General features: G+C 41.2%; 1 protein-coding gene across 7 annotated transcripts in view; it reads right to left on the minus strand.

Annotated features, from left to right (window-relative positions):
* The window catches only part of RYR1 (ryanodine receptor 1), a 150,011-nt gene extending 131,157 nt beyond the window's left edge, over positions 1 to 18,854 (minus strand). For 4 of the 7 annotated variants that reach the window (XM_063431251.1, XM_063431247.1, XM_063431250.1 and 1 more), the window contains exons 1-6: positions 18,663 to 18,854; positions 5,429 to 5,548; positions 5,222 to 5,326; positions 4,598 to 4,618; positions 2,255 to 2,329; positions 1,833 to 1,911 (exon numbers count right to left, since the gene is read on the minus strand). In XM_063431251.1, the coding sequence (XP_063287321.1) occupies positions 1,833 to 1,911; positions 2,255 to 2,329; positions 4,598 to 4,618; positions 5,222 to 5,326; positions 5,429 to 5,548; positions 18,663 to 18,710 (448 nt within the window). In that variant the 5' untranslated portion in view covers positions 18,711 to 18,854. The remainder of the gene's footprint in view (positions 1 to 1,832; positions 1,912 to 2,254; positions 2,330 to 4,597; positions 4,619 to 5,221; positions 5,327 to 5,428; positions 5,549 to 18,662) is intronic. The other 3 variants (XM_063431253.1, XM_063431252.1, XM_063431248.1) reach the window with 1 other exon arrangement.
* Between the last annotated feature and the right edge of the window lie 4,013 nt (positions 18,855 to 22,867).

Consider the following 22,867-nt stretch of genomic DNA (forward strand, 5'->3'; position numbering starts at 1 on the left):
CATCTACTGTAATGGGGGTCTGAAGTGTTTGGTGTTGGCATGGGGAGAGAGTTGGGAGTTGCATCTGTGATAGAAAGTCGCCAACGTCTACTTCTGTCAGCTGGTGTACTGTTGTGTCGTGTTTAAGATTATATAGTGTAGAATAGTATTTTGCTAGTTCGTCAGCTATGTGTTGTGGGTTATATATTTCCATGTCATCTGTTTGCAGTAGATAAGAGATTTTTTGGCCCCGCTGTTGCTGTCTAATCCTGGACGTCAGCAGTTTCCCCGCTTTGTTGCCCTGGGCATATTCTCTTGTCCTAAGTTTCTGTTGCATGTACATGGTTTTGCTTAAGTGCCACTCAATCAATTGTTGTGTTTGGTCTATGGCGGTTTGCATGGTTGGGGTTGGGGAGATAAAGTGCTGTGTGGTAGTGTCTCTCAGTCTCCTCAGTAGTGTTAGGAGCTGGGTTTGTGACTTTTTTTTTTTTTTTACAGTTTTTAAACAGCAATTGGATAAATACTTAACATACAGGGAGGGATATAATTTCTAATTAGTGGGGTAATAGCTGCTTGATCCAAGGCGATATCTGACCGCCATTTTAGGGTCATGAAGGAATTGTTTCCTAGTTTGTTGCAAAATTGGAAGCGCTTCAGACTGGGGTTTTTTGCCTTCTTTTGGATCAACAGCAAAAAACAAATGTGAGGAAGGCTGAACTTGATAAACGCAAGTCTCTTTTCAGCTATGTAACTATGTAACTATAATATGTCAAATTATTGAGTATGCACCTAGTTATACTATCAAGTTGCATGACTTACCAAAGGTGAGCTTCATTTAACTTAATGATGTATGTCATTATATAACACTTATTTTTATTTATTTTCTTTCTTTTATAATAGGAATTAAAAATTGTTCTCCATAAATGTATGTGTTTAGCTTTATTAAGGAGTTTAAATGTATGTGTTTTTTTTTTTTTTTATAGAACTTGTAATTATGTATATTTCAAATGTTTATGTTATATATGTATTGTGCACTGCAAAATACAAAGACTTTTTATAAATAAGGACTTCATTGCCACCTATAACCGATCAAAGATCGTAACGGAGTATGCAAATTAAGGTCCGATTGCTGTACCTATCAGCAACAAGGAACACACCCATCCAGACCTTTAAATACCCTTCTCCAAGATGGCGCTGAAAGCATCACGTCCCGAGGAAGCCGGGTAAACCGGCGAAACACATTGACGTCATACGTGGGGGCGGAGTCTGCAGACAGCTCAGAAAGAACTACACCAACGCTGCTCGTGTTAGAGTGAAACCGGATCACTGCGTCCCGGGCACACAAGCTACCTTGAGCCAGCCACTCGAGCACCACCACTAGATGTACTTTGAATAAGCCTGGCAGTGAGTAACGGCGTATGCCGAGCCTACTCACCACGCTCTTTTGTAAGATACAATGTGTTCGCTTTTTATATCACTGATTCTAATGGAATAAACTTATCTGCACTTTGCAGGAAATAATATTTGGGTTGTTATTCCATAGTATTTTACTGATAATTATAACTTAGATTTCCTTAGCCCAAAAATATGGGTACGTTTATGGGAATCTCTGTATATTAAACAAATGATGTTCTGAATGTATATTTAATCTAGCAGTCTGCACGATTATCTGTGTTTATATATATATATTTTACATATATGCTGTGAGATACGTTGATCTGGGGCCATCTACTGACCAATAAGTATAATCACAACCATCTCTTTTTTTTCGTAGTCTATTCACTTTGCTTTGGGATACACTGCTCCACTCTTATCTGAGCTTGTTTATCCATTAACAGTCTTCTGAGTCCTACCTGAGGCATCCTCTTGAAGCCCAACATCAAACGCCAACTTATCCGTTAGAGATCGAGATGTGGTGAGACAGCAGAGATACTACATAGAGGAATAAACATCATTAAATGTTACAGTGTGTGTAAAGGAATGAGATTTTATGAAAGAAAATCATAAAATATGAAAATATTTAAATGTTCAATTAGGTTAAAGTTCTGTTCCTGTTTCAGAGTTATTTTTTACTTTGTGTCACTAAGAAGGGCTCAGGAAGGCACATGCAGAAAAAAATAACACATTTATTTCCTAGGTGAGAGGATGTGGGATATTATTGCCCACACCCAGCAATATACTTTAAATTAATCTAAAACAAAAACACACACACGGGGGAGAGGTTTAATTTCAAAACTATATTTCTGCTCGTTTCCTTCTGATAGTATTTCCTTACCATGTCACTGTGACAGTGCCGCAGTAGGATGGCGTGACCATATAGCAACGTCCGATGTCCCCCTCCCTGTGATGACTGGAGAAAGTAGATAAAAAAAGAGTCATTATGGCTCTATAGTGCTCCTGTCCCCATGTAACACCATACCTGGAGTAAGTATTTTACTGACAAGCCCCTCTCCCCGCCAATGGAGATAAGAACATGTGTAGGAGGCCACCTAGGACTGCCCATCTGCATTTTCATAATTACAGTCTCGTTTATCCATGTTAGATTGTTTCCAAGTCATGTAGTTTACATGCATCTCTCAAAGTACATGTTAAATCATCCAGGACCAAAGACTGACTGCACATCTATCTCATGGATAACCGCGTCCACTCAGTCAGATGAAGCAAGCCTCATTGTTCCCCTCAGCGAAGATAGGAATACATCAACCATAGGAAAATGCTTAGAGGAAACATACATCTAGAAGTCACTGGTTGTCGAGTTCAGACCAGCTCTGGGCTTAACATATATATATATTGATATATTTTAACCCCTCAAATTCACATTGCACTGTAGGGTACCATACCTGGCCACAATGACCACGAATGGTGTCTTGCTGGAATTTGGGATATCCACAAATACTGTGTTTTTATAGTTAATATGCAACAAAAGAGCCCTAGTGCTGTTGCTGAGAACAATGAGGAGTGCTGCATCACCCAACATTTGCCAACCCCACCCAGATCAGGACCCCTCTAAATTTAGATGTCGTTATCCACAGTTTCCACGTTTTGCATTTCCATGTTCTTCAGTCCCTGAATGCCTGTTAGAACAAAGGATTTGTTGCACCATGCGATGGGTAAAGGAGAGAAAGGGATGGAAAAAGTACTCAAAAAATAAAGAGATAAGTCAATGGAGGAGAAGAAGATCTAGTTTTTGTGAGATGGAAGTTCAACATTTAGAAAACAAACAGGCTGCAGAGCAAGGACACCAGTGGGAGTTGGGAGGGTTGGGGTGGAGGGAGATTTTCGCAGCTGAAAACCACATCTCTCGTCCAGCATGAAGTCACAGCCAGATACGAACGAGAGGTAACCAGTACATGGGGACAAGTAGGCCATAACTGATGGGACACAAATTAAAGTTTCCTTGTAGTTAGGATGTAACCCATGGTGGGCACTTTCTCAAGTGGTAAAAGTTATTAACAAGTCACTAAAAAGGAATTAAAAACTAGTGCCACCAAATTTAGACTGTAAGCTCAATGGTCAAGAACTGTACCAGAAATAAAACCATATTATATAGTATATTAGATAAAGGCACATATTTAAATATTACTGTACATGAGAGCCCATCTCTCATTTCACAGGGCAGCTTGCAGTAAAATATCATGGCACGGGCTATTTCCAGCGCAAGTCTCGGGCAGCTGTTATGTCATCTGAGCCCTGGAGAATCATGGCGACAAAAGTCACTAAAACGCTTGCAAGGGTTGGTTTCTAAGCTATCTTCATACTATTACCAACATGAAACCAGATTACCAAAATCTCCTGGGGTAAGGGTGTTTTCTCATACTTTGGCCTCAATAGCCCAATTTTGGGCTAAACTTTAAAAATTATTTGTATTTTTTTGAAATATCAAAAAAAAAATATATCATATACAAACAAATCAACATATCAAAAAAATATCACATTATAACAATATTTTCCAAAATATTAACTCATTTGAAAATCAGATCCAAACATATCAAATGGAGTCCTCAATTGATTCATTTGAATCTTTTTGGTGAGTAACCCCCATTGACTTGAATTGCGTTCGATAAACACGGTGTCTCATTGTTAAAGGAGAACTGTCTTCCCAGGATTTCAACTGCTATACTTACTAATCCCTATATTTAACAAATCTGTATTTGTGAAGCGTAAAATAAAAATTAAATGTAGTAATACATACAATATGTTTCTATTTGTACTCTTCATTTGCATTGTGTGCCCTGACTGTGCCTTGTCTGAACTAGATTGTGCTGTAATGAAAAAAGGTTGACAGAAATTATGGGTGGGTTTCAATGCTTTATTGAGTGGTGTTAATTTCAGAGAAATAAGATATCCTTTTAAACTTTGGGAGGGCCAAATGAGTCTTTACAGAAACTAGACGCTGAGCTGCTTTTGAACCTAGAAAGCTTAAAACCACCGAACGAAGTCGGTCTTTTTTTTTTTTGTGACTCAAATGGAATTTTGCATCTTTCCTTAAACAGGTGAGAAGTAGAGAGAACACAATATTCTTGGCAGGTTCTGCCAGCCGAGAGATGGAGTTTCAGCTCTATGAGATAAGGGTTTAGGGGAGCAACAAGAGGTAGAAGAGCAAGGCCACAGAACATACCCATTTATCCAAATTGGGCACCTAGCGCGAAGACAGAAAGAGAAAGCCAAAACAAAACACAAAAGATGTTAAAGGTCACAGTGAGATCTCCGAGGCGAGTCCACCTAATCTAGCTTATCGTACGAAAACATGAAGTGACTTGGAAGAAACAATTTCTGAATGATTGGTTGGAGACACACGTTTTGCCTCTTTGGTCCTTGGTTGTTTTAGAAAATATGCTAAGGATTTCCCCAAAACAAGGTGGGAAGTAACATCTAAGGTTCTGAAACATTTACATAAGTCAGTAAAACTGTTACTGAAAGGAAACTGCAAAGACATAGACATCTCTCATACCCAAACTGCCTCTAAACATGTCCAAACAAAAAAAATGATCTGCAAAGAAAGAGAGTCTTGGACTGATAACAAAATAAAATGTAAAAGTTTGAAACCAATAAACACATATCAGCACCGGGACACAATAGGGACCTAAATAATGTCAGTTATTAAAAAAACCAAATATATAAAACCTGGAAAAAAAAACATGAATTCTGGATATGACTTAATAGGAGAGGAAACGTTCAGGTGAATGCAGACATGGATGGTTGGACAGAAGGAGGACAATACTTTAACACTTTGATTACTCACATCACCCCCAATCTCCACCGTATTCGCCAACATCTCCTGCAAGGCCCGGACTGAGAGAGACTGCTCCAGAACGAAGCAGCAGATGGCAAGATCTGGAGGAACATTCTACGAAAGACGAAAGAGATGTTAAAGAGAAATCAGAGAGATGACCGAGGCAGACAGGAAGTAGAAAATGGGGTGAGAGTTTTTATAAAATACATTTCTCACCTGAGCATTAGATGTAGATTCTAGGAAACAAAGACGATTTCCAAAGCCTTCAGCTCCCATACACATCTTCATGTGCTGCTTTTTGAATGTTGTGCTACACTGAAGGACAACCTCATCTTCCTTCAGGAAAACAAGCAAAAAGATAACGTGAGAGGTCCTACGGTATAATAGGAGGAGTTATAGGGAGGGTTATAGAGAGTAATAGGAGGAGTTATAGGGAGGGTTATATGGAGTAATTGGAGGTAGAGGGAGGGTTATATGGAGTAATAGGAGGGGTTATAGTGAGGATTATATGGAGTAATAGGAGGAGTTATAGGGAGGGTTATATGGAGTAATTGGAGGTAGAGGGAGGGTTATATGGAGTAATAGGAGGGGTTATAAGGAGAGTTAGATGGAGTAATAGGAGGAGTTATAGGGAGAGTTATATGGAGTAATAGGAGGAGCTATAGGGAGTAATAGGATGAGTTATAGGGGGGGGGTTATATGGAGTAATAGGAGGAGTTATAGGGAGCTTTATATGGAGTAATAGGAGGGGTTATATGGAGGGTTATATGGAGTAATAGGAGGGGTTATATGGAGGGTTATATGGAGTAATAGGAGGGGTTATAAGGAGAGTTAGATGGAGTAATAGGAGGAGTTATAGGGAGAGTTATATGGAGTAATAGGAGGAGTTATATGGAGTAATAGGAGGAGTTATAGGGAGGGTTATATGGAGTAATAGGATGAGTTATAGGGGGGGTTATATGGAGTAATGGGAGGAGTCATATGGAGCTTATATGGAGTAATAGGAGGAGTTATAGGGAGGGGTTATATGGAGTAAAAGGAGGAGTTATAAGGAGGGTTATATGGAGGTTATACTGAGTAATAGGAGGAGTTATAGGGAGCTTATATGGAGTAAAAGGAGGAGTTATAGGGAGGGTTATAAGGAGTAATATGAGGAGTTATAGGGAGGGTTATACTGAGTAACAGGAGGGTTATATGTATTCATAGGAGGAGTTATAGGAGGTTATATTGAGTTATAGTGATGATTATTGTGACGAGACCAATCTCGCCACTGTGCATTGGAGGAGCCTGGTTGCCCGCCTGCTGCCTTTAGACTATGGCCCCATGTTGAAACGCTTGATTTTCCCCTGCAAAGACACGAAAGCCGGGTCATTTGGTGCTTGCCCTGTTTGAGTGGTGTTACCCCAGATAGCTTTGCCATGGAGCCCATTCGTATAATGAAAGACTATGGGAAAGACTTTGGCTACATGGCAATTGAACTGTATGTGTGTGATCTGAGCGCCATTCAGTAATACTGTGCACTCAGATCTGAGCTATCTGGGGATATGTTGAATGTACCCGTTTTATACAATGGCTGCACAGTTATATATTTTTATGTATTTTATTGTCTTTTGCTGCCATGTGTTCAATGGAGTTTTGCCTCTGTCCTTGGAGATAATTGGATTATGTGCCAGTACAGGCTGACCACTGCTTGACCCTCAACACGGAGCTTTGTCTCGTTCTTGGGGGGGATTTACTGTATGCTGATAGAGACTGATTGCCAGGAGTGTAAACCACTTGGATGCTTTTCCTGTTCGTCTGCTAGCAGCTATTCGTGAGGTTCCAGTTCGGGAGTTGGAGTGCTATTTTGTATCCAGTTCGGGAGTTTGGTGTTCTGCAGTAGCTGTGCCTGTGTCTCTGGAAGGGGAAGATCTACTAAACGGCTGTTTAACCCTTTTATGTCTGGGGGTGCCGTTACAATTATATGGGGTAATGAGAGGCGTTATAGGGAAGAGTTATAGATAGCAATGAGAGGGATTATAGTGAGAGTTATATGGAGTAATAGGAGGAGTTATAGTGAGAGTTATATGGAGTTATAGGGCAAGTTTTGGGGAGGGTTTTATGGAGTCATAGGGAGGGTTTTATAGAGGATTTGTGTGTTAAGGTTTTCGCTATAGTGACAGTAATACATGTAGCTGATCTGGGTATAAGGCTGTTCTCTCCTTTCTACGTCTCTGTGGTCTGGGAATGAACATGGGATATTTTTGTTTTGCACCTGTTAGGGTTTAACTTTGACCTGAACTAAGCAGATAATCTAAATTCCAATAGTTTGCAAGGCATGTATACAACACTCATCAGCACACTTTAACACCCACACTGACACACAAAACAACCACTGGGTACAGAAACACACCAGCACAAAACACAACCACCAAGAGAAGAAACACACTGACACAGAACACAACCATTGGGTACACAAACACACTGACACATAACACAACCACCGAGAGCAGAAACACACTGACACACAACCACTGAGTGCAGAAAACACACTGACACACAACCAAAGGATACAGAAACACACTGACATACAACCGAGTACAGAAACACACGGGCACAGAACACAAACACTGAGTACAGGACACTGACCCAACAAAAAAAACTTAATATAAACATAAATGGACACTCTAAGCACCTTAACCACTATTGTATCATCACATCTTATCATTAAATTGTGTTATATTACTGCAGATTATTTTCCTATTTTCAGCTTTTTGTGTCATTACACCATATTACAGGATATGCCCAGGTAGTGTACGGATGAGTCAGTATGAGTCAGGGGAGACATGAAACCATGTGTGCCCTGGCCGTGCCTCGTCTGTACTTACTGGATTAAGTTATTTGCTAAATCTTTTATATCATTATAAAAGAAAACAGAAAGGCTAACACAAGGTATATGTAAATATCAAAGTTTATTCAATAGAATCGGAGAGGTATACCACCCCTGGCCCTAGCACTAAGACACTAACTATTAATAAATGTCATATAATAAGATAATAAAATGTGTACTACGGGGGGGGGGGGGGGTGGAGGGGCGGGGGGGGGGGGACAACAGGTGGGGGTGCCTTTTAAGGGTGCATCATGGTTTATTAAAATATCTAAATATTCCCCAAGTAGCATTATATTACTGTAATATACAGCCCAACACTATAAATTCTCTATTCATTATACCATTATAGTTCATTGCATTTTAACAGCCTATTTTATGATTAAAGCTTATTGTATTATTACAGCTCATTGTATTATGACAGCTCAGTGTATTATGACAGCTTATTGTATTATGACAGCTCAGTGTATTAGCACAGTTTATGGTGTTATTACAGCTCAGTGTATTATTACAGCTCAGTGTAATATTACAGCTTAGTGTAATATAACAGCTCATTGTAATATTACAGCTCATTGTCTTATTACACAGTATTGCGTTATTAAAGCTTATGGTGACTACTTTTTGCAGTATTACAGCTTGCTGTATTGATACAGCTGTTTGCCGTGGTTATGGTGCTAGAAGGGTACTCCAATGGTTTGTCAAATTCTTTTCGAGTGGAACTTTCCCTGCACCCATGGTCTGGCCTGCTAACTGCCACTAAGAACATGAAGTGGAGAGTTTGTAACTTCTGCAATATCTTTATAAACGTGTCCACGTCATGCTTGCCGCAGTATGGCTGCTCTCAGCTTCCTGAGCAGTTCCTCACATTAAATCAGATGAGTGACCTGCAGCAGGAGGGTGACTTCCACAAACCTCTTCTAGACAGGGATTAATGGGATAAGATGAGACCCCAACATTCCTTATTAATTATATACAGTCAGGGCTACAGTCGAAATAACAAATGTCTGTCCTCCTGTTTGTCGTGTGCTATTTCTAGAGACGTTACCTGGGACACTCGCAGTATATACCGTATTTACTTACATGAAATATGATGCGTCAGATGATATCCCATGCGGATTGCGGACAGCCCACCACGCTGCGTTTGCTCCATTTTTCTAATCCTAACACTTTGTTAATTTAATCCTAACACTTAATTTAATTTAATCCGAACACTTTGTTAATCCCCCCAGATATATATCTCGCAGGGTTAAGAGGACAGATATATATCTCAGGCTGGGGAACATGTTAACGCTTTAAAAACGAATAATAAAAATAATGTAGGCACATTATTCTCAAGGACCCTTACCCACCCACTCTAAGCCCCTCCCCCCCCCCCCCCCCCCAAAAAAAAAACAGATTTAAAAAGCATGATTAATACTTTGGGGAATACTCAAGATGTTATCTCAACGACCAATAATTAAAAATGAAATTACTGCTCAAAACAAGTAGCAGTGCACCCCAAACCTTAAAAAGGATTACAAATAGAGGAGTCAAGCCAGGAACCCCTATTATTCAATGTATTGTTTAGATATTGCACCAATAGTGGGGAAAAAAGAAATGACAAAATAATAAATGAAAATACAAGCTGCCGTGAAGATGGTTTATTGGATGACAATTTGCAGTTTGTTCGCTGAACGTATCTCATGCCAGGAAGTGGCTTTAACCTTCACAGAGTATATCGGCCAAAAGCCCCTTCCCAGCAGAGGTTTATGGGCACGAAGTTCAGTATTCAGGTCATCAATAACTCCACCCAGGAATTGTTATAAATGGAGCCAAAAGCGCAGTGTCAGGGAGATGTATGATGTACAGTAATTCCACAACCGTATTTACCAGTAATACGGCACACATTGACCAATAATAAACCACAATTATCAACCAGTATTACGGCACACATTGACCAATAATAAACCACAATTATCAACTAGTAATACGGCACACATTGACCAATAATAAACCACAATGATCAACCAGTAATATAGCACACATTGACCAATAATAAACCACAATTATCAACCAGTAATACGGCACACATTGACCAGTAATACAGCACACATTGACCAATAATAAGCCACAATAATCGACCAGTAATACGGCACACATTGACCAATAATAAGCTACAATTATCAACCAGTAATACGGCACACATTGACCAATAATAAGCCACAATTATCGACCAGTAATAAGCCACAATTATCGACCAGTAATACGGCACAAATTGACCAATAATAAGCCACAATTATCAACCAGTAATACGGCACACATTGACCAATAATAAGCCACAATTATCAACCAGTAATACGGCACATATTGACCAATAATAAACCACAATTATCGACCAGTAATACGGCACACATTGACCAGTAATACGGCACAATAATCGACCAGTAATACGGCACACATTGACCAATAATAAACCACAATAATCGACCAGTAATACGGCACTTATTGACCAATAATAAACCACAATTATCAACCAGTAATACGGCACACATTGACCAATAATAAACCACAATTATCGACCAGTAATATGGCACACATTGGCCAATAATAAACCACAATTATCGATATCGACCAGTAATACGACACACATTGACCAATAATAAACTACAATTATCAACCAGTAATACGGCACACATTGACCAATAATAAGCCACAATTATCGACCAGTAATAAGCCACAATTATGGACCAGTAATACAGCACACATTGACCAATAATAAGCCACAATTATCAACCAGTAATACGGCACACATTGACCAATAATAAGCCACAATTATCAACCAGTAATACAGCACATATTGACCAATAATAAACCACAATTATCGACCAGTAATACGGCACACATTGACCAGTAATACGGCACAATAATCGACCAGTAATACGGCACACATTGACCAATAATAAACCACAATAATCGACCAGTAATACGGCACTTATTGACCAATAATAAACCACAATTATCAACCAGTAATACGGCACACATTGACCAATAATAAACCACAATTATCGACCAGTAATATGGCACACATTGGCCAATAATAAACCACAATTATCGATATCGACCAGTAATACGGCACACATTGACCAATAATAAACCACAATTATCAACCAGTAATACGGCACACATTGACCAATAATAAACCACAATTATCAACCAGTAATACGGCACACATTGACCAATAATAAACCACAATAATCGACCAGTAATACGGCACACATTGACCAATAATACGGCACACTTATCTACAAGTAATACGGCAAAATTATTGACCAACATTATCTCACACTAATCAATCAGTAATATGGCACACTTATTGACCAGTAATAAAGCACACATATTGACCAGTAGCAAAATCTGGAATTAATATTAATGGGCGCTGTGAAGATTTTTTGCACAGGGCACCCAAATGCCTAAGGCCAGCCCTGAGATCAAAGATCTCCTTCACAGGCCCACAGGCACTGACAGGCAGCCTGCAGAAGAACGAGGGAGGAGCTGGGAGGCAAAAGGTTCCTCCTGCGAGTTCGGCAATTTGGAGCGTTGCCGCGGGTTGAGCTGCAGGCAGAGTAGTGTTGCTCATCTCCACCGGATCACCAGGGCAATGTCCCCTCTCCCTGGGGAAACGGTAAGAAGAGGGGAGAGGGAACATACAGTTTATATATATATTGGTGCTGAACTGATCCTGATGAAAGCCACGGACGATGGCTGAACCGTTAATGACTACTAATATGTTTTAATAATTTTGGAATAAAGAAGAAACATTTTATCTTTATAAAAGTCCGTGAGTGCAAGCCTTATTTTCATTATTTTCTGTAATTTTTTGGCTATGGCTATATTGCACCCGGCATTTTGCTATATTTGGAAGTGTGTGTGCAGGGTACCAGTGGAATATATATATATATTTATTTTTAGGAATAAATTTTTTTTGATGAGCTACTCCTATTTCCCCCCCACCCCCAATATATTGGCACCCCCTGTCCCCCCCACACACACACACAATACCCATCACTCTCACAAACACACACAGCACCCTTGTCACACACACACACACAACACCCGTCATACACACGCAGCACCCCTGTCACACACACACGCAGCACCCCTCACACACACACACAGCACCCCTCACAAACACAGCACGCCCCCACACAGTCAGCACCCCCCCACACAGAGCACCCCCCCCACACAGAGCACCCCTCACACACACACACACACACACACACACAGAGCAATAGTGGGGGGGGGGGCTAAAAAAATGTATGTGTACACACAGCACCCCTAACACACACAGAGCACCCCTCACACACAGCACAATGTCTGTGCCAGTGTGTGTATCTCTGTATCTGCATGTGTGCGTTAATGTGTGTATCTGTATGTCAGGGTGTGTATCTGCATGTGTGTCAGTGTGTGTAACTCTGTGTATCCACATGTGTATCTGCGTGTCAGGATAAGTATCTGTGCGTGAGGATATGTGTCAGTGTCTGTATCTGTGTATCTGAATGTGTCAGGGTATGTATCCTTAAGTGTGTCAGTGTGCATATATGTGTCTATGTATCTGCATGTTTGTCAGTATATGTATCTGTATGTCAGTGTGTGTGTGTGTCTCTGTGTATATGCATGTGGGTGTGTGTATATCTGCATGTATGTCTGTGTATCTGCATGTGTGTTAGGGTGTGCTCCTTCTCTGCATTACGTCGGCCGGTGGGTGACTGATCCCGCCCACCGGCCGGGGAAACCTAATGCGCATGCGCGGCAATGCCGCGCATGCGCATTAGAGCTCCCCATAGGAAAGCATTTAAAATGCTTTTCAATGCTTTCCTATGTGGAATTGAGCGACACTGGAGGCCCTCACACAGCATGAGGACGTCCAGCGACACTCTAGCACAGGTTTTCTGTGCTATGAAGCAGGACGTGCCCTCTAGTGGCTGTTTAGTAGACAGCCACTAGAGGTGGAGTTACCCTGCAAGGTAATTATTGCAGTTTATAAAAAACTGCAATAATTACACTAGCAGGGTTAAGAGTAGTGGGAGTTGGCACCCAGACCACTCCAATGGGCAGAAGTGGTCTGGGTGCCTGGAGTGTCCCTTTAAATACTTGGTTCCTGGTATTGGGGCTGGTCTGGTGCACCTGGATACATTTCAAATGGGTTTGAGTGCAGTTCCACATTCCTGCTATATTACACTTAAAGATACACACCCTGACACACAGACCCATAGATACATATACTGACACACATAATGACACACTTATACATACCCTGACACATACACAGACACAGATACCCACACTGACACACATGCAGATACAGATGCAGACACTGACACATAGATACATACCCTTACACACATACAATGTATGTATCTGTATGGGTATCTGTTTGTGTGTCAGAGTATGTATGTGTGTCATTGAATGTATCAGTCTGTATCTTCGTGTCTGTGTATCTGCATGTGTGTCAGTGTATGTATCTGTGTTTCACTGTATCTGCATGTGTGTCAGGGTATGTATTTTTGTGTCATTGTGTGTATCTGTATGTATGTTTTTGTGTGTCTGTATGTCAGTGTTTTTATCTGTATGTTTGTACATCGTGTCTGTACATCTGTATCTGCATGTGTGTCAGTGTTTGTTTATGTGTCTGCATGTGTGACAATTTGTGTGTCGGGGGCAGAGGAGTAGCAGGGGGAGCCTGGGTCAGAGGATAAGCAGAGAGAGCATGGGGCAGAGAAAATGGGGATATGGGACAGAGAAAAAAAACTTAGACATTTTAAATAACTGCAACTCTATTACTAACAAACATTTTGCTAATGGGGGGAGTACAATTTATGGAAATGGGCTGCCAAGCGGTACGCAAGTAAAAAAAGTTGTGAACCACTGATCTAGAGGGATAGGTGTGGTATATTAGATTAGGTGGTGTGTTATATACAGGGATATGTGCGGTATAAAGGTTAGTTGGTGTGTTATATACAGGGATATGTGCGGTATATAAAGGTTAGTTGGTGTGTTATATAGAGGGATATGTGCGGTATATAAAGGTTAGTTGGTGTGTTATATACAGGGATTTGTGCGGTATATAAAGGTTAGTTGGTGTGTTATATAAGATTAGATGGTGTGTTATATACAGGGATATGTGTGGTATATAAAGGTTAGTTGGTGTGTTATGTACAGGGATATGTGCGGTATATAAAGGTTAGTTGGTGTGTTATATACAGGGATATGTGCGGTATATAAAGGTTAGGTGGTGTGTTGTATACAGGGATATGTGCTGTATATAAGGTTAGTTGGTATGTTATATATTGGGATATGTGCGGTATATAAAGGTTAGTTGGTGTGTTACGTACAGCAATATGTGCGGTATATAAAGGTTAGTTGGTATGTTATATAGAGGGATAGGTGCGGTATATAAAGGTTAGTTGGTGTGTTATATATACGGATATGTGCAGTATATAAAGGTTAGTTGGTATGTTATATACAGGGATATGTGCGGTATATAAAGGTTAGTTGGTGTGTTATATACAGGGATATGTGCGGTATATAAAGGTTAGTTGGTGTGTTATATACAGGGATATGTGCGGTATATAAAGGTTAGTTGGTGTGTTATATATACACGGATATGTGCGGTATATAAAGGTTAGTTGGTATGTTATATACAGCGATATGTGCGGTATATAAAGGTTAGTTGGTATGTTATATACAGGGATATGTGCGGTATATAAAGGTTAGTTGGTGTGTTATATATACGGATATGTGCGGTATATAAAGGTTAGTTGGTGTGTTATATACAGGGATATGTGCGGTATATAAAGGTTAGTTGGTGTGTTATATACAAGGATATGTGCGGTATATAAAGGTTAGTTGGTGTGTTATATACAAGGATATGTGCGGTATATAAAGGTTAGTTGGTGTGTTATATACAGGAATATGTGCGGTATATAAAGGTTAGTTGGTATGTTATGTAGAGGGATAGGTGCGGTATATAAAAGGTTAGTTGGTGTGTTATATACAGGGATATGTGCGGTATATAAAGGTTAGTTGGTATGTTATATAGAGGGATAGGTGCGGTATATAAAGGTTAGTTGGTGTGTTATATACAGGGATATGTGCGGTATATAAAGGTTAGTTGGTATGTTATATAGAGGGATAGGTGCGGTATATAAAGGTTAGTTGGTGTGTTATATACAGGGATATGTGCGGTATATAAAGGTTAGTTGGTGTGTTATATACAGGGATATGTGCGGTATATAAAGGTTAGTTGGTATGTTATATACAGGGATATGTGCGGTATATAAAGGTTAGTTGGTGTGTTATATACAGGGATATGTGCGGTATATAAAGGTTAGTTGGTGTGTTATATATACGGATAGGTGCGGTATATAAAGGTTAGTTGGTGTGTTATATACAGGGATATGTGCTGTATATAAGGTTAGTTGGTGTGTTATATACAAGGATATGTGCGGTATATAAAGGTTAGTTGGTGTGTTATATACAGGGATATGTGCGGTATATAAAGGTTAGTTGGTGTGTTATATACAGGGATATGTGCGGTATATAAAGGTTAGTTGGTGTATTATATATTGGAATAGATGCGGTATATTAGATTAGGTGGCATTATTGTATCTATATGGATGTTTACAATCAGCTTAAAATTCATGGCTCACTTCTGCTCAAACCTTGTAATTTAGGACGCGTCCTGTCAGCTGTCTCTAAGGTATTTAGGCTTTTTATAAACCAAGTCAAACACATTTCTACCTCTCCTAATAGTGCTGGGGGTTGGTCACAGCGTAATATCCCAAATTCAGGATACATGGTATTTAACAGTAAAAAAACAACAAATACACTGGAAAATTAACCAAAACACACAAAATTAGAAAAAATATCTTAAAACATAAACAAAGTGGAAAAAGGTCTTTAGAGAGATTTATATGGAATAATAGTTATAGTTAATGGAGTAATATGAAGGGGTTATATGGAGTTATAGGGAGGGTTATATGGAGTAATAGAAGGAGTTATATGAAGGGTTATATGGAATAATAGGAGGAGTTATAGGCAGGGGCGTATTAGCCGCGAGGCAAACAAGGCATTTGCCTTGGGCGGCATTTTCCAGGGGGCGGCAAAAAAAGCCGCCCCCAAACGCCCAGGGCAAATGCCTTGTTAGCCTCGCGGCTAACTGACATGCCGTCTGGGCGGTCTGCTGGGCAGTGCGTGCGGGCGGCTGGCGAGGGAGCACTTCCTCTGAGCGGTCTGCTCAGCTCCCTCGCGCGCCGCACAGTGAGGCTGGGAGCCGGAATATGACGTCATATTCCGGCTCCGCCTCCCAGCCTCACTGTGCGGCGCGCGAGGGAGCTGAGCAGACAGCTCAGAGGAAGTGCTCCCTCGCCGGCCGCCCGCCCACACGCACTGCCCAGCAGCCACTGGACCACCAGGGAGAAATAGGACCCCCCCAGCATTCCCAAAGGTAAGGAGGCTGGGGGGGTAAATTTAAAATAAAAATAAAAATGTGTTAAATATGTGAGTGAGTGAGTATGTGTGTGTGTGTGAATGTCTGTGTATGTCTGTCAGTGTGTCTGTGTATGTCTGTCAGTGTGTCTGTGTATGTCTGTTAGTGTGTGTGTGTCTGTCTGTTAGTGTGTCTGTGTATGTCTGTTAGTGTGTGTGTGTATGTCTGTTAGTGTGTGTGTGTATGTCTGTTAGTGTGTGTGTGTGTATGTCTGTTAGTGTGTGTGTGTGTATGTCTGTTAGTGTGTGTGTGTGAATGTCTGTTAGTGTGTCTGTGTATGTCTGTTAGTGTGTGTGTATGTATGTCTGTTAGTGTGTATGTCTGTTAGTGCGTGTGTGTGTGTCTGTTAGTGTGAGTGTGTGTGTATCTGCTAGTGAGTGTGTGTCTGTAAGTGTGTGTGTGTGTTTCTGTTAGCGAGTGTGTGTTTCTGTTAGCTAGTGTATGCGTATCTGTAAGTGAATGTGTGTGTGTGTGTATTTAGAAGGCGGGGCGGGAAGGGTGGGGGTGGTGGGGGCCCGGGGAAGGGTTGGATGGGGGTGGCGCGGGCAGGAGGGGGGCGCCTGAGTTTTGTCCTGCCTAGGGCAGCACAAAACCAGGATACACCACTGGTTATAGGGAGGTTTATATAAAGTAATAGGAGGAGTTATAGGGAGGGTTATATGGAGTAATAGAAGGAGTTATAGGAAGGGTTATATGGAGTAATAGGAGTAGTTATAGGGAGGTTATATGGAATAATAGGAGGAGTTATAGGAAGGGTTATATGGAGTAATAGGAGGGGTTATAGGGAGTAATAGGAGGAGTTATATGAAGGGTTATATGGAATAATATGAGGGGTTATAGGGAGATGTTATATGGAGTAATAGGAGGAGTTATAGGGAGGGTTATATGGAATAATATGAGGGGTTATAGGGAGGGTATATGGAGTAACAGGAGGGGTTATAGGGAGGGTTATATGGAGTAATAGGAGGGGTTATAGGAAGGGTTATATGGAGTAATAGAAGGAGTTATATGGAGTAATGGGAGGAGTTATATGAAGGGTTATATGGAGTAATTGGAGGAGTAATAGTGAGGATTATATGGAGTAATAGGAGGAGTTATAGGGAGGTTATATGGAGTAATGGGAGGAGTTATATGAAGGGTTATATGGAGTAATAGGAGGAGGAGTGTTTTATGGAGGAAGGAAATGCTTACTACCTCCAGACAGTCACCACTTGCTCGCAAAAAAAGTAGTGTGTTATACAGAGAGGTGAGAGATAGCAGTGTGTTATGGAGAGGTGAGAGATAGCTGTGTGTTATACAGAGAGGTGAGAGATAGGGGTGTGTTATACAGAGACGTGAGAGATAGCTGTGTAGGATATACAGAGATGGTCAGTAAAATATATTTGTGTGCCATGCAGAAAGAGAGTAATAGATAGCTGTGTAGGTCGGTTATACAGAAAGGATCACTGTGGGATATATATATATATATATATATATACATATACATATATATATATATATACATATACATACACACACACACACACACACACATTTCTAAATTTATTTGAAAGTTCTGAAACAGTTTTTCATCAGTGGGTCATAGAGCTTGCACTCTAATGGTGTTTGATTCCCTGTCAGCATTAACCATGTCACTGCTGCCCCTCCCCCTGTTAATGGCTTTCACACGCTGACTGCTAGTCCGTTTTGGTCACTGTCAGTGTCGCATTCCCTGTACCCCACCCCCCAGGAAGATGAGAGGCAACAGGTGTCTGTCCCCAGAGTGACCAAACCGGGCAGCAGCACCGTTAGCATGGACCGCAATGCCAGTCCCACTGATCAGACACCCCCTAACATCCCCACATCCCTAGACCTGACTGTCACAAGGACCTTAACCACTTAATGCTCGATGACAAGTCAGGACTTTCCGATAAGGCATGGCCCTAACCCTGCTCCTGAAGGGGTTAAAAAGTTTTTATTTTTTTTATGGTATTTAGCAAAGCCACCCCAATCTTTTTGTAGGGCCCCCTCCTCCCCCCATCTGCCAGGCACGTAGTTGGTCAAACAGCGTCACTCACCGTTCTGAGGAACTGGATTTCATCCTCGCTCTCCCCTCCGTCAGCCATGGCGCGGCGGGTGTCCTCGTCGCGATCCCCGAGGCTTCCCTAAACTGTAATCCGTGCGGTCGGAGGGGGAGAGAGAGAGGCTGCTCGGCTCCCCTCTCCCTGTGCAGAGAGATGACACACAGGCTGAGATAGATCCTAGCAGCCGTCAACTCTCCCCTCCGATCCCCTCCTCTACTCACTGATTGGAAGGAGACCTGAGGCAGCCAAAAAAAAGCCACAGGGAGGGGGACCACAGAAAAAAACCCCAAAAAAAAAAAACCAAACACATGGTGGGCACAAGGAAGGAATGGAGGGGATATGGGTATGGCAGAAACATAGATACAAAATAACAAAAGTCTGGGGATGTAGCATTAAATGAGGTTTAAATAATAGTGGATATTAAAAAAGATTAAGGTTAAAAAGTTAAGAATAAGGTGCTACAATCACCAATGTGAGTCACTTATTCACATAAAATCAAACAATACAGTGTTACAAAAAATGTGAATGGTGAGAGCACATTAATACATACAATAGAAACACGTTACCCTTATTACAAATATGAATTCCCACGCGCCCAGATGGGGCAAGAAGTGAAATAGATAAATCTACATCTCACACATATAAATTCCTATATCCCACTATATTGAGTGGCATTACCCGATCTATACAATTTATTTAGATATGGATTGTATAGATATGGTAATGCCACTCATAGTGGGATATAGGAATTTATATGTGTTTATCTATTTCACTTCTTGCCCCATCTGGACGCTTGGGAATCCATATTTGAGTTGGGCAAACACTCTGAGTGCGGAAGGTCCCGCCCCTAGTATATACGTCACGACGTCAGTACGGAGATAACGTTGTGACGTCATACGCAAGGGACGTTAAAATTAAGGATGCGGCCAGACGCCGGAAACCGGAAGGAGGAAGTAAGGACACCCTGATGGACGAAAAGAGCGCCAATTTTAGGATATTTAAACGAGCAAAAAAGAAGATGGAGGATGAACTTTTGAAAAAGGCTTTTTGCCGAAACTCGTCAAGTTTTATTCATGCCCAAGAGGACTTTTTATGATTAGATTGTATGTTTTATTTATTTTTATCCAGCTACCTGTAGTGTGTCCAATAAAGTGTTTTTTGCGTTACTTCCTGCATCCTGGAGTATTTGAAGCAACAGAAACCAAGGACCACAGAGGGGATCTAGCTTGGAGTTTGATCATTACATACGTTGATCGGACATGCTTCTAGTCTGAGCCAGCTTTCCTAAAGTGGCTTATGACCATGTGAGAGTAACCATTTGCAGTTATCATATTTAGCCGCTACGTTATTACCCTATATTTCCATTTTTCTTGTTTTTAGATTTACAAGAGTGGTTGTAACATTTCTATGTAACATGTTTATATTGTATGTATTAGTGTGTTCTCACAATTCACATTTTTTGTAACACTGAGGTGAGGTTTAAATAATGCTGGACCCCCCACACAGCCAAGTGCCAAAATAATTAACATACATTAATATTAAGATAGGCTGTCTTCACACACACAAAACACCTATATTAAATACTTTCCTACTATAACATACATTAATACGAAGATAGGCTGTCTTCACACACACAATATATATATACACATACACACACACACACACACAAAACACCTATATTAAATACTTTCCTACTATAACATACATCGTATACCTACATAGCAATGAGTCCCAGTAACACAGAGAATGGACTATTTTATCGAGGGAAACGGAGAGGACTGTGCGAATTACGCTGGCTTACAGGGAATTTTCTGGGCAATTCACGAACATTGCTCAACACAGGCGTCCGAGCAGTCTCTCCTACTATCCATTCTTAATCCTTTACACCTTCCTCCTAGATTGCAAGCTCTTCGGAGCAGGGCCTTCACCTCTAGTATCTGTTAACATCTTTATCTGTCAGTTACGCATCATTAAATAACTCCAATGGATTACAACGTTACACAATATAAGTGGTGATAATAAACTAATAAATGCCAGTTCACCCAGCTTGTGTCACATATATTGCATACTAATCACAATCCCTGGGTCATTACTTTTCCTTCGATCTGAATTGATGACATTTTAAATCCGTGTGAGCTGATACTCCACATACTCCTTGCAAAACATTCTAAAACTATTCAGAGAGATTTTCGATCATAGAAATAATTACTGTAACATTTCCCTTATTGACTTGAATTAAAATGTTTTTGAACACACAAACCGCATTAACAAACTGTAACAAACCGATGGGATACTTATTGTACAGCGCTGCAGAATTTGTCGGTGCTTTATAAATAATAACAATAAGATCTACCACCCAGAGGAAAAGAAACCAGACATCATACAGTTAATCCAATGTAAACCTGACGGAGGCTGTAACACCGACCCAATAGCCAGTATTTCGTTTTTCTAAATTCTAACGTCCCAGCTTCCATTGACTGTCCAGGATTTTGATCATGAATTTCTGATCTTTGAAAGGGTCTAGGCTTCTCTCTTATTGACCATTTCCACGACTGTCCCACACGGTCCCGTGGCTGCTATCCCCCACGCTGCCCTTCCTATTGTGTGTTTATACCCGACTACCTCTAGATTGTACGCTAGTTAATGCACGGTCATCTAACCTATTGTTTGTCAAAATCTGTGATAAGTCTCTCTCATTTATTGTTAAATGTTCCCCTTTAGAATATTATAAAATACTGCAGAATGAGTTGGCGCTTTATAAATGGCAATAATAGACTAACGTAATGTCTTCGCCAAGTAAAGTAGTGATGGTAGTTCATTCAAAGTGGCGCAGCATTAGTGTAGCTCTATTCCAAATTCAAGATTATAGTGGACTTGCTCCCATCATTGTCAGCCAGATTACGTGTGATGGGAGTTGCTGAGCAGTATTGTTACTGCTAATCCGCTCAGGTCAATGCACAGCATACAGACCTCGTAGTTCTCTATAGAAGTTATAAGTAAACTGCGCGTTAACAGACGCTGTGAGCGCCGTTATGGAGTTAAAACCATATCGCTCAACACACTGGAGTCCACATTTTAAAACAAAATCCACAGAGATTTCCTTTTGGCCATTGGTTAATTGGTAATGTGAGAAACTGGCTCCCATGAAACTATTTTAATATGGATTTTGGAATTTTAATTTGTGAAATGTGTAGGAAGAATTATTGATATTCATCTGATTCCTGTAATCTCTCGATACGGTATTGTATAATATTTAAAAATGGATATTCAGATACGGGCTGCAGGCAGACTGATTCCTCTCTTATTAGTTCCAGACAATAATCTGAGTAAAAACTCTGTAAGGGACGTCTCACCCAGCGTGCAGCAATACAGAGAGGATAATTTAGGGGCGGGGGGGCTAGTGATTGTGTGAGAGTAACAGCTTAATGTTAATTTCTGGTGTGAGAGTATGGAGGGGGAGGGGGCATTACTGGTGTAAGTAAGAGGGAGCATAGCGGTGTGAGTAAGAGGAGGGAGCATAGCTGGTGTAAGGGGGGCATAGCAAGTGTGAGTAAAGGGGGGGGGGCATATGGTGTGATTATAGCCCGTGAGTAAAGGAGGGGGCATAGCCGGTGTGAGTAAAGGAGGGGGCATAGCCGGTGTGAGTAAAGGAGGGGGCATAGCCGGTGTGAGTAAAGGAGGGGGCATAGCCGGTGTGAGTAAAGGAGGGGGCATAGCCGGTGTGAGTAAAGGAGGGGGCATAGCCGGTGTGAGTAAAGGAGGGGGCATAGCCGGTGTGAGTAAAGGAGGGGGCATAGCCGGTGTGAGTAAAGGAGGGGGCCATAGCCAGTGTGAGTAAAGGAGGGGGCCATAACCAGTGTGAGTAAAGGAGGGGGCCATAGCCAGTGTGAGTAAAGGAGGGGGCCATAGCCAGTGTGAGTAAAGGAGGGGGCCATAGCCAGTGTGAGTAAAGGAGGGGGCATAGCCAGTGTGAGTAAAGGAGGGGGCATAGCCAGTGTGAGTAAAGGAGGGGGCATAGCCAGTGTGAGTAAAGGGGGGGCAATATGGTGTGATTATAGCCCGTGTGAGTAAAGGAGGGGGCATAGCCGGTGTGAGTAAGGGGGGCATAGCCGGTGTGAGTAAGGGGGCATAGGGCGGGGGGCATATGGTGTGATTATAGCCGTGTGAGTAAAGGAGGGGGCATCGCTGGTGTGAGT

Source organism: Pelobates fuscus, chromosome 9, assembly GCF_036172605.1.
Source record: "Pelobates fuscus isolate aPelFus1 chromosome 9, aPelFus1.pri, whole genome shotgun sequence".
Classification (NCBI taxonomy): domain Eukaryota; kingdom Metazoa; phylum Chordata; class Amphibia; order Anura; family Pelobatidae; genus Pelobates; species Pelobates fuscus.